The sequence below is a fragment of the Seriola dumerili genome, unplaced genomic scaffold, assembly GCF_002260705.1.
Source record: "Seriola dumerili isolate Sdu_G_001 unplaced genomic scaffold, Sdu_1.0 BDQW01001661.1, whole genome shotgun sequence".
NCBI lineage: Eukaryota > Metazoa > Chordata > Actinopteri > Carangiformes > Carangidae > Seriola > Seriola dumerili.
Window position 1 is genome coordinate 500,833 of NW_019175916.1, and position 12,213 is coordinate 513,045.

The window sequence follows — 12,213 nt, forward strand, 5'->3', positions numbered from 1 at the left end:
TCATTTGAACACTTTATCTATTATCGTCATATCTTTTTCCTCCTCTGTCAGCAGTGTGATGCTTGACTGGGTCCTGGCAAAGCCATTCAATTGTGCTGCTGTTCCAAACTGCTGATACAGCAAACTGTGGAATGAGAAAAGGTCCTCTTCTCTAGGTGCTGTTTCTCTTTTCATGTGAGGTGAGTCCCATCCTTCACTCACACTACGCTCTTTTGTTCTTTCAAAGCAACTGACTGGGAAGATGTCCACTGCCCTCATACACAATATTTGTCTTTAAAAGTAGACAAATGCTGCATAACTTCAGTTAGATAATTTCACCCCTCAGTTCTTTAGTAGAACTTGTTCATTATAGCTGAGGCTTCTATTTCCAGAATGAGCTGATTAAGCATTCCTCATCAGTGGCAAATTCACAAACTTAAAACAAGCAAGTACCCTTAAAATTATTCCATGCTTTTATTGATTGAGAGGAGAATCTCATTTCACCACATCCTTATAACCTTTTTAAGACAGTAAACTTAACCAGTGTAATGTATGTTGCCGTCTTTGATTAAAATGTTATTCTATACCATTTCACTATGGGAAGGAAACTAAGGAAATTATTGGCCTTGAATATCTAAAAACAGCCTTGTCTTCCTTCCTGCTCCCTCCTAGTGAACGCTCCTTAGACAAAGCAAGGAGGACGACTCCAGCTTTTAATGTGCTCCCACTGACCCAGTTTCTCAAGTAAATGAATTGCAAAGTGAGAATGCCTGAAGTCAGACTTGTTAGTGAGCTTGCTCTGATAGTACTAATACTGTCTTTAACCAGGGACTACCATGACAACAATGGGAGGTACGCTGGTACTGTAGGCCTGCAGCAACTGCAAAAGACTAAAAAAGTGATGAAACTCTTCTGAGCTTGTTACGTATCCCTCTCCAAGATAATACCCAGTCAAGTTCAGAAATCCAACAGCTGCACAATCTCATGAAAAATTTAAAAAAGAAACAGAAACAAGGACATTACCACACAGCGTAGGAATGATGAATGTAATTTATGTTTCCTGCATTAATACCTTACTGTATTTTGCGAACACAAATCAAAATTGCACACAAGAGAAATGGGACTCCTGATAGCGTTCTGTCAGACATGGAGGCTAATTTGTGGAGATCATGTTGGAGTGCAGGTGTGACTTCAAAGACACATCTGTAGACCTCTGTGTCAGGGCAAGGTATGTGTTTTTCTGACAGGTCATAAGTCAAAACTTTGAAGACAGGCTCTGATTCCACAAAGACTTTTCTATCCAGCTGGAATGAAAAATATTCCATCTACTACACCACACAAAAATATTTTAACCTGTTTTCTACAGTAGCCTACATATAAAGCTGGAAGTCATGACATGCAAGTAGGATACACACCAGAACTATGTCACATAATATAATCACTCTGCAATAAATCCTATTTTTTATGAAGGTTAAAATGTGTTTTTGTTCAGACTTAACTTTAGGGCTGGAACTAATAATAATTTCCATGACTGATTAATCTGCCAATTATTTTCTTCATTAATTGTTGTGGTGTATGAAATGTTAAAAACAGTAATATAAGTGTTCCTCAGTGTGAGGTCATAGTAGTGTCTTCAATTGACCTGTTTTGTCTGACTAATAGTCTAAAACCATAAGATTTTCAATCTGATGGAATATATGACAAAGAAAAACAGCATATCACATTTGAAAAGCTGGAAATAGAGAACATTTGGCATTTTGGTGTGAAAAATAAAATAATTCATAGCAAAGTAGCTTCTGATCAATCCCTGTGACTGACAAATGGATTTATTGACTCATTGCCTCTCTACTTAATGGTCTTTTGCAAGCTGTAGTTTTTCTGTGCTGCTGAATAATACCGTGTTATGCTTGGAGGTAGCCTAACATTTGTTCACCCCATTGCAATGCAAGAAAGATATAACATGAAAAGTAACTGCATAATATGACAAGTGGTAATAATGGATGATACGATATAGATAGAAAAACCTAATAATAGATTGGTGACGCACCAGTAGATCTATCACTTCCGTAATAGGCTACACCTGTTAGCTGGTTTGCCACCCATCCATCCATTATCTCTACCTCCGGTGGGGGCTGGAGCCAATCCCAGGTGACATTGGGCGAGGGCGGGGTACACCCAGGACAGGTCGCCAGTCCATCACAGGGCCGACATACAGAGACAAACAATCAGTCACGCTCACATTCACATCTGTGTGCACCTTAGACTCGCCGATTAACCTATTGTGCATGTCTTTTAACTGTGGGAGGAAGCCACGCAGGCACAGGGAGAACATGCAGGCCACAGGCCCGGGGTTCAAACCCTGAACCTCTTTGCTGTGAGGCGACAGCGCTTGGTTTGCCATTATAAGTCAAAATAAATCCTTCCCTTTTGGCTTCCATCTTTGCAAAAGACGTTAAAAAACGTCACCATGGATTATTGTTCTCACAGACGAGCATTTAAGGAACCTGAAAACGAATTCGTGAATGAATCATTTGGTAAGTGTTGTCACCCAACTTTATTCTTTGGCTTGGTTTGGCCCTTCAGGAGATCATTAGCTCAATCAGAGTCACGGCTCAATCACTCTAATGTAGCGAGCTTTTTTCTTTTTTAGCTTTAGCTAATTATGTTTAGCTCGTGTCAGGTGAGCGAGCTAGCAAACCAAGGTGTCAAACGCTGCCAAACAATGAGTCAGCATCCAGCTGTGTTAGACAGGAGGGAAGAAACAGATGATATAACTGATGAGTTTTTTTCTGTGGCAGAGACAGTAAGAGCAATAAATAGATAAAGACCAGCCTCTCCGGGGAAAGATGAGATAGTAATGCTAAAGCATCTCGGAGAAGGAGCGTCCTCGAAGTTACTGCAGCTTCATAACAGGAGCCAAAACACACAAGTTACAGGCCAGTAGCATTAACATCAAACACATGCAAGATAACGGAAAGGGTGATAACAGAAGGGCTATCATATGAATTTGAGAAGAAAGGAATGGTGACAAGTTATCAGAGTGGTTTTAGGAAACGAAGGATTACCATGGACTCAGCCTTAAAGCGAGAGACATAAGAAAAGCCCAGACAGGAGTCAGTAATTGCAGTGTTTTCTGACACAGAAACATGACATGATGTGGAAGGAAGGATTGTTAATTAAGCTGCACAAGATGAGTGTTGGGGCAGTTTTTTTTTTGTTTTTTTTTTATGGGAAGGATTATCTGTTTGGAAGAAAGATCCAAGTACAGATTGGATCAGATCTGTCAAATCGGTATACGGTTGGACATGGCAGACCTTGAGGCGGTGTGATAAGCCCGCTGCTCTTCATCATAATGATCGATCAAGTCTTCTCAAAGCTACCTGAAGATACAAGAAGGTCACTGTTTGTAGATGATAGACCTCTGTGGAACAGGGTACAAGGGCTAATGGATGAGGTGGTGGAGTGGGGTTATGATTGGGGGTCACATCAGGAAAATAGAAGATATGATTTTAAATTTGATAATCTCTTTGACTAGTAGGGAAAGATGATCAAGTTGCTCATCATTGAAAAGAATGCATGTGGCTCTGATTTAAAAATCTGTGCTGGATTACAGCAGCATAGCCTATGGGTCAGCAGCCAGATCTCTTATAAGAAAATCAGATGTGATTCAGGCATTAAGAGTGTGTAGTGGGGTTTTTAAAACATCACCAGCACCTGCCCTACAGGTGGGAGAAATGCCATTTAAAACATGAAGGATGCAACTGATGGCAAACTACTGGACTAATTTGCAGGGACACAATTATTCTTATCCCACAAAAGGACTGTTGCAGGAGTACTGGGAGTAAAGAGAGGGATAACTTTCAGTAGGAAATGACAAAAGAATTGGAGTGTGTGATCTGAGGGTAAGCCTTTCAGTAGTTCACCTGGTTTATCCTATATCGATTGGTATTTGTTAGAGGTTGAAAGGAAAGGAAAAGATAAAAATATATTTGGTAAGTGCAGTCAACTATCATGTAATGAAAGAATATAGTGATTTTACACAGATTTATATAGAAAGTGCTAAGAAACTCAAGACAGGAGTGACAGCATTTGAGGTGAACAACAGAACAACATACAATAAGTTAGGGGTTTACACACTGGAGACGCTGGCAGTGTTGGTTGCAATGTGATGTGTGGAAAAAAACTATATAAGGTGCCGTATTTCTGTCTTTAAATTGAAGATGATTACCCTCTTGAAATCTCATGACTTTAGATGGTTGATATATCATATTTCTCCTGTGATACTCCATTATTCTGTCCACCCTCATATGTTCTCGTTTGTTCTCCTCTGGATGATTGTTAAAATTATTACAATTACTTTTGGCTGGTGCTGACAATTTATACAAAATCTTTAGATTTAAGATGCAGTGCTTAGATCCTATGTGTGGTGGTAGTGCACCAAGGCCTAAAGCTTTCCTATTCTGGTACGGTGATGACCATTTAATGTGACATTGACCTCTACTGGCTGCAAAAAGCCATTACATTTGCATATGGCTACAGTATCTTCCCTGACTGTGATATGTTTATACCCTCAACAATTATGTGCTGTGTAAATGTTTTATATCTTCTTTCAGTAGTCCTCTTCTTGCAGTTTCCTTTTGACATTATAGGTATTTCTGCCAACAACATTGATAGCATTATGGATGCTACAGCTTGATTCTAACTGATAATGAAATTATTCCACATGTGGTAGTGTATCCTAGATTGTATAAGATCTCTAATAGTTGGGCTGCAGCTTTAACAAAGTTGTCAGCATAATCTTGATTGAAGTGAGCTTACGCCATGGTGATATTGGACATTTGAAGTTACATGTAAATGTACAGTATACATCAAATATCTAGAGTCCACAAGGAACAGACAGCATTAAACCATGTGGCTGTCCTTTTTTTATTGGAATGATTCTTATAGAGCAGAGTAACATTAAATTGTGAGGGTTGAATTGATGACTTTATTTACTCATCAGGCCGTGAATTATTAGGTCCAATGACATTTTGCAGTATATTCAGATGATTTAGTAGAAGCATTGCATGTGTATCACTTTATTTTACATTACAACTATTTATTTGTTGATTATTCTGTTCAGAAGACTTGAGGCCAAATCCTCTTCAGTCATCTTTATTATCATAATAGTCAGTCTGAAAAATATGGACAACATACAATATGGAAATTTCACAGGAAAATTATACAAATATATTGAGATGTGTTGCTGGTTGTATGACAGAAGGTTAAACTTTGATGTTATTTCCACTGTACATGAAGGAGATATGAAAACATACAGTAGCTGAGAGTAATTCCCAAGTCATATTCCAAAGTGTTCTTGTTCTTAGTTGAGGTAAGGTAAAGTTTAGTTCATCAGAACTACAAAAGAATGAAGCAAAGTGTAATACAATCCTGCCAATAGCAGTGATCGACATTTTCTATCAACACATAGCTATCACTGATTTCAAACATGTCACAAAATGAAGATTGCTTTCCGCTTGGATTTCTATAAAACTATTAATATCACTCTTTATATGGGAAGGAAAGAAAGTTTGGAAACTATTTTTATTTATCTAAGTACACAAGCAATTAGAATAAAATAGTTTGTATTGAAGTTTGACTAAAGTACATGGTATGATGTGATCTTTTTTGTTGTTGTCGTAATCCATAAACCAGGTTTACATGCATAAAAGAAAGGCAAATGTTTGCTTGATTCATCCACAGAGAAACAAACCAGGGGAAGGAAATACTTTGTCCTTTCACTTCTGTCCATTAAAAGGGGGGTGCCTTTCTGATTTTTTTTCTTTTTTTTTTAAAATCAAACAATCTCACATCAAGTTCCCTTTATGTTCCTTTCTGGACATCCTGGAATATTTCCAAGTGGACGGATCAGTAACATCGATGCCACTTGTAAAAATACTGTCTTGTCTTGTTTATATTTTCATGTATCACTGTTAAGTTTCCCTAACAACACCAGTTCTTAACTGAGTGAAGGTTAGAAAAATCTCTCCATCCATCCACCCTCCCATCCAAAAAGCTATGTAAGTTAACAGGCTTGTTTGATGAAAGTCTTGCAGTAATCCTACAGGGTTTGCAAAGGCATGTGCTGGTGCCTTAGCCATTACCTTGGTGTCCTGTTGAACATTAGATTAGGACAGTTCCCCTGGAGGTACCATTGCTGCATTTATTGTAGCCACCTCAACGTATGTACACGAAGGGAGAGCGTGTCTCCCACTCTACTTCACCTGAGTTCTTGTTTGCTGCTGTGGCACATGGCCCTGCAGGAAGAAAGCAACCGAGGTGTGACAGGCACTTGCTGTGTTGTGCTGAAATGAATGGCTACGTCGGGAGTGGAGTGTTGCAATAAGATTGCTGAAGGAACAGGAGGGAGACATTCATTTCACAGGTGCAGAGTGGAGTCAGTGCTGGTAAGCATCTCATGCCTGGATGTGTGGGCCACGTCTGCTCCTTATGTGTCGAGGCGGCGTTTTCTTTTGGCTTTGTGTGCGTACAGGAAGTACATAGTATGCCCAGTGGTGATGAATAATACAGAAATGATAACTAGGATGCCAAAGTGCTGTGGCTGTGGAGCAGAGATGACCATTATGAAGTGAAGCAGATCCATCAGGTAATTCATAGAGCTCTGCACCCCGTTTACCACACCCCTCTCTGACTCACAGATGTTCTCCTGCAGGAGCTGAGTCACTGTCAGGTCGAAGGACCAGAGACCTAAAACACAGATGTCACTGGGGTTTAAAAATTGACCTGGAGATTAAATTAGCCAATAGTCTTAACAGCTGGGCATTCAACCCTTTTATACAAACATTTAATTGATGGGAACAGTCAACAGGAGCCCAAGAATTACTGGATTTTTTTTTTTTTTTTTTTTTAAAGCTGTCCCAACATTGATATGTACCTACAGGGCATCCTGGTGGCGCACTGACTATGCCACATACACTGACAATGCAACTGCACCATTGACTATCATTATAAGGTTAAAATACAAAAAAAAGAAAAACCAATATATGTACTGAGTGGGACAGTTTACAGTTTTTGACGGTGCTTTCTGGTGTATAAACTATGTAACAGTGACACTTTCTAATACTTAATCATATCTTTGGTATTTTACTGCCCAACACAGATAGCAATACATTCACAATAAGCTGGATTGACTGGTAGTATCTGCGATGCTCATATATGGGCCAGGCTTTACAGTTGATAGCATTCTGATTAATTGTATACTAGTATATGTACTCATTTAAGTTTTGGTGTCTGTTGAATCCAATCAGCTTCAGATGTCTATGTACTCACCGATGCGTGCTGTGATGACACCCAAGAACAGCAGGATAATGGAGATGTAGGATTCTGGCGCTGAGCCAGAGGGCACATTGTCAAAAAGCACAGTGTTGTTGGTCCAATGAATGGAGGAGCGGTCAGGAAGCAGTGGCTGATTGCTGCCTCCCCTCAGAGGATAAGTGTGTTTTTGCCTTTGACTTGCCATCCCTCCAAGTTCAGAAGAGGAGTTGGAGGTAATGTAGGGCATCAGCAAGCTAAGATCCATAGGGCTGCCAGGGGCAAACACAGAGCACACACACAGCAGCAAGCAGCCCAGGTGGAGGCAGCTTGAGATGATTCCTGTGTTAACCAGGCCATAGGTCTTCCTGAGTCTGGTGAACATCACGGTGCCCATCAGCCCTGTGATAGCTGATACACCCATCAGTAGACTAAGGAGAGAGCCGCTTATACCCTGAGTGTAGGCATAGCCGGTGGTGATGCAGTCGAAGCCCAGTACGGTGGTGTAGAGGAAAGCCAGACCCATTCCTGCCAGGAAGACAGGCTGTCGATAGTAGGCCCTCCAACCGTCCTTACAGGTGCTCACCAACCAGCGAAACCTCCGGAAACACAGCGGCAGGTCTGTGATTTCTTTTAGGGGCAGGCTTATGTTGCAGTTGCCTTCTGTCAGAGGTTGAGGTTGTGCGACATTACCTTCCCCTGATGAGAAACAGGAATTGCATCCATCACTTCTGTCCATTAAATGAACAAGCCTCAGTTGGTGTTCTACACCCTTCACATCATCTGTCAAATACAGACCACCTATGCTAACATGGACTGTGACTGCTGGTGCTGAACACAAACTGAGGATTGTGTCAGATGCTTCACTGAAGCTTTGGAGCTTGATCATTTTTATTCTGTAATGACTTTAGTCCACTTAAAGTGATTGTAGAGAACTAAAAGAAATGACAGCACTCATTAAGCCCCGTTGTAGTTGATAGTTCCTGGCTAATTACAGTGTTTTTATAATTCAAGAAAGGCATCATATCACAATCTAGAGGACTGTAATGTAAAAAATGTTAATTACACATAATTTTTCTGATGTCATTTCAAAGAACTGCCGGGGTATTTAGAGTGAAATTGTAATCATTCCCTCAAGGTCCATGAAAATTGGTACAAATTGCACTAGATAGCACCTGTAATGATGTCCACCCATTAATCCTGCCATCAAAGCAAGTTTTCAAAATGAAATTGAAATTCAAAGTTCAAATTTGAGATGATGAATCTAGCTACTGTATGCCATCTCTACATCGCTAACATATTTTCACCTAAAGCAAGTTTATTTAAGTTTAGCCTGTTTTTATTTTGTATATTTATAAGGTCATTTAACATGTATAGGAATCCATGATGCTGTTGCCCTTTAAGCATATTTTCTCTAAATCCAGTTGCATTCTAATGTTAAAATCTAGGAATGCAGAAATGATTAACTCATACCTTGTGAACTTCTCCTCTCCATGCTCTGCAGATACACCTCATCCTCCTCCAATACTGGTGGTTTGATTGAAAGAGCAGGGACGATGCGGTACACCCGTGACAAGAAGAAGAACTCCACAATGAGAGACACAAGGTTCCAGCCCAGGATGAAGCCACAGCCAACTACATTGGAGGCCAGGGTCATGACCTGTCCCACTGCTAGTGGGGCCAGGATGTTAGTCACCTGATCTATCCGCCTCATGGTTGCATTCATTCCTTTTGTTAGGATCAAAGACACAGAGGTTAATGAGCTTCCACTGGAGGAGTTTTAGCAAGAGCAGAAAACGGAGCAGTACCTGATATTCTCTGTGATGCGAGCCCATGACAAACATGGAATACAAACGAACATTTGCATAAACAGAGAGCAAATCCCCTCACCAGCTAAGTGACCTCGGTTGTAGCCTGTGATAACCACTATCCAGTCCCTCTGAATGGCAATGGTCAGCGCTGTGCTTGCAAGGTTTGCCACATCTGCCAGGACGATCACCACCGTATAACAAACCACCTTGTGTGAGTTTTGCGATGCAACATGTTACTATGACAGCACAGAGTAGCCACAAGCTCAGAAGCAGAGACAACAGGGACACAGGACAGAGGGGACAACAGCAGCAATAACTCCTCTGTGTAACAGTCATGGTGAGTATCCTGTTTGCAGATCAACAAGGAATCAAGTTATGAAATGTAATTATTAGTCATATGTAGTGTGTACTCACAGTAAGCCATCCGTCCCAGATCTGCTCAATCCTTTGCTTATATGAGAACACCAACATGAGCACAATGCTACATACTGTCACTGAGATGTTCTGAATGAAAAGAGACGCATGTGCAACTAAAATAGGGGACAAAAAAAAAAAAGAAAAAATTTTTTTTAGACTCTTAGAACATTGATAATATATTCTGTAAAAAATGAATGCTAGCCTTGACAGATATGAGTCAGTGGCTGTAAACCTTGTGCCTTGAGTCCTGCTGGTGTTGAGTCTAGCTATCAAATCAGGGACTGATTTACGGGTGAATGCAATTTATCACCTGGTGAGATAGGAAACCAGCACACTTCTGTGCCCAAGATTGAAATCCACTGATCTCTATCACTGTTCTGTGATATACTGCATGCTAAAATGTTCAGACGTGTGTGTGAAATAGTCATGCATACCTTTATTTCTGGGATTGCGATCAACCCAGTCTCCAATCAAAGCCCCAAGTAGGAGCACTGACCCAGCCACTACCAATCCAAACACCGCAGTCAACAGCAGGTTACGGCCGTACAGCTCAATCAGGAACACAGAGATAGCAAAGTGCCACATGCGGTCACCCTGTTTAACACAACATAAATGTCATCATTATATGTTGCTTTGAAAGATGCTGTCTGTATGTTGTCACACAGTTTACAGTAAGTAGACTACCTTGCAGTTATTTAAGTTTCGATGTCTTATCTATTGCTCCAGGAATCTGTTTCTTCAGGAAATGATTCTTACCCACATTGACAATGCTCCACTGACATAGATGAGAAACTTGGGACCCTTGAGGTAGATAAGAGCTGAACCTTTACAAGGAAATGCATAAAAATCGAATAAGCACACATTATATTTGCTGCAAACACATTGCACCAATTCTAGTTGGATTTAAAGTTGAGTTCACCTGGCATACTCCGGGCTCTATTAGCTCGCGCATCCCTGATGTCGTCAGCCTCAAACTCGACCACAACCCCACCACACTGGGAGGCATCTGCTCGCTGGGACATCGCCTAGAGTAGGATGGTGGGTCCAAAAAACTGTTGAACTTGTCGCACTCTTGTTCCATTGTTGATAGTACAGTGTTAACAATACTGTAGGTCACAGCACTCACTCGCTGAGATATTTTGAAAGACAGTTTAGTTTAGGTTGTTCTACTAAGGTTACTTTGCTATTGATGACTTCAAGAGTGTTTATTCCACTTACAGGATTACTGGTTATTTACTTATAAGCAATTCTAGAACAACACCAAAGGTCAACACCGTTTATTTTTCTTAGCTGGCGACATAATGCAACAAAAGTTGAAACACCATGTCCTTTTGAACTCAACGTACCACTGTAACCTCCTTAGTGTGATTGCGACACCATAACTGTTTCACTTCATATTTAATTAGTTACATCATATTTTTTTTCAAATATAAAAGAGGCATAAATAATGGCTACAATGGGTCAATAGGTCAAGTTGTGAAGCAGGAAAAAAAAGAACAGAAACACCATATCAACAATAAGATTTTGTCAGGTATTTACAATACTGATAGTACCATTAGCATGACACCTTGCATAGCTCTATAAATGCAGTCTTAAACTGACAATGATTAAAACTCTCATAAGTCATTGCAGGGTCAATCGTCACCTTTGTTATGATGTTACACTCAATCCTCGCTGTTGTTCCTCGATGGTGTATCTTGTGCCATGTATCCTACATTGGGATGCTAGTCTTTCCTGAGAGCTGGAATTCAAGCTGTAGTAGTTTGAAAGGCTTAATAACATCACAGTGTTCAAGTGCACCATTGTATGAAAGTGCCAGAAAAGCAGAACAGGCAGAGGGACAACAAAGGCAGCCAGCATATTCCAAAGCACGTGACACCAGGGGGACAATATCACTGTCCACCCACACCACAAAAAAGGATAACAGTGTAACTCGTATGACTCAAAATACACACACACACACATGCGCATGGCAAGTGAGCACATGCATGCACCCTCACACACACACAAGCACAGTCCTACTACTCTCATACACCCACATGCACTGTTGACGTGGAGAAAAAAAAAAAAAAAAAAAAGTTACATAAAGGACACATTGTGCAACACTACATCACTCTTCACTCTTGCAAGTAACGTAGGGTAGAGAGCACATAACTATATTATAGCACACAAAAATCCGTTACCTAGGCAGTTGAGAATGTGACTTACAAGATGATGCATAGTATTAATAAATGTCGACGGTGATGACGTTGCCTGAACATACAAACGCAACTTTACTACAAGCACCCTCTCATGCGGCTTCGCTTGTACACATTGTACATGTGATATTTTTTTTGAAAACTAATAATGAGCTTATCGCAAACCATTCAGAAGAGTTATCCATCACTCTCCGCTTGTTCCCATTCAAAGCATCAACACAGGAAATTAACTGTTGTCTTCCTTTAATCAAATATCAACACAGATCTTATATTCTCTGTTCCAGCCTTTGGTAATAAGCAAATTTTTCTCAGGGATATTGTCCTTCATTGATTTCATCTGGCTGACTGTTTGCATTTCCTTCCCCAATATAAATACACTTGTGTAAATTAAGACAAAATTAATGTGTTTTCATTTAGCAAATATACTGATATTACAGCTGTTACTGCTAATACACTATAGTAGTGATAATGTAATTTAAACTGTAATGAAATTAGAA

General features: G+C 40.2%; 1 protein-coding gene across 1 annotated transcript; it reads right to left on the minus strand.

Moving 5' to 3' along the window:
- Nucleotides 1–6,466: 6,466 nt before the first annotated feature.
- On the minus strand, nucleotides 6,467–10,540 carry LOC111238811 (solute carrier family 40 member 1-like). Its single transcript, XM_022768500.1, has 8 exons — nucleotides 10,438–10,540; nucleotides 10,275–10,342; nucleotides 9,953–10,112; nucleotides 9,516–9,631; nucleotides 9,181–9,307; nucleotides 8,773–9,018; nucleotides 7,309–7,989; nucleotides 6,467–6,726 (listed from the first exon to the last, which is right to left on the minus strand). The coding sequence occupies exons 1-8, from the start codon at nucleotides 10,538–10,540 to the stop codon at nucleotides 6,467–6,469; spliced, it is 1,761 nt and encodes a 586-aa protein (XP_022624221.1).
- Nucleotides 10,541–12,213: the final 1,673 nt, after the last annotated feature.

Coding starts and splice junctions, on each gene's coding strand:
- LOC111238811 (XM_022768500.1), bottom strand. CDS start 10,540: ATGTCCCAGCGAGCAGATGCCTCCCAGTGTGGTGGGGTTGTGGTCGAG. Junction 10,113..10,274: donor GTGGAGCATTGTCAATGTGG/GTAAGAATCATT, acceptor TGTGTTAAACAG/GGTGACCGCATGTGGCACTT. Junction 9,308..9,515: donor TCTGGGACGGATGGCTTACT/GTGAGTACACAC, acceptor AACTCACACAAG/GTGGTTTGTTATACGGTGGT.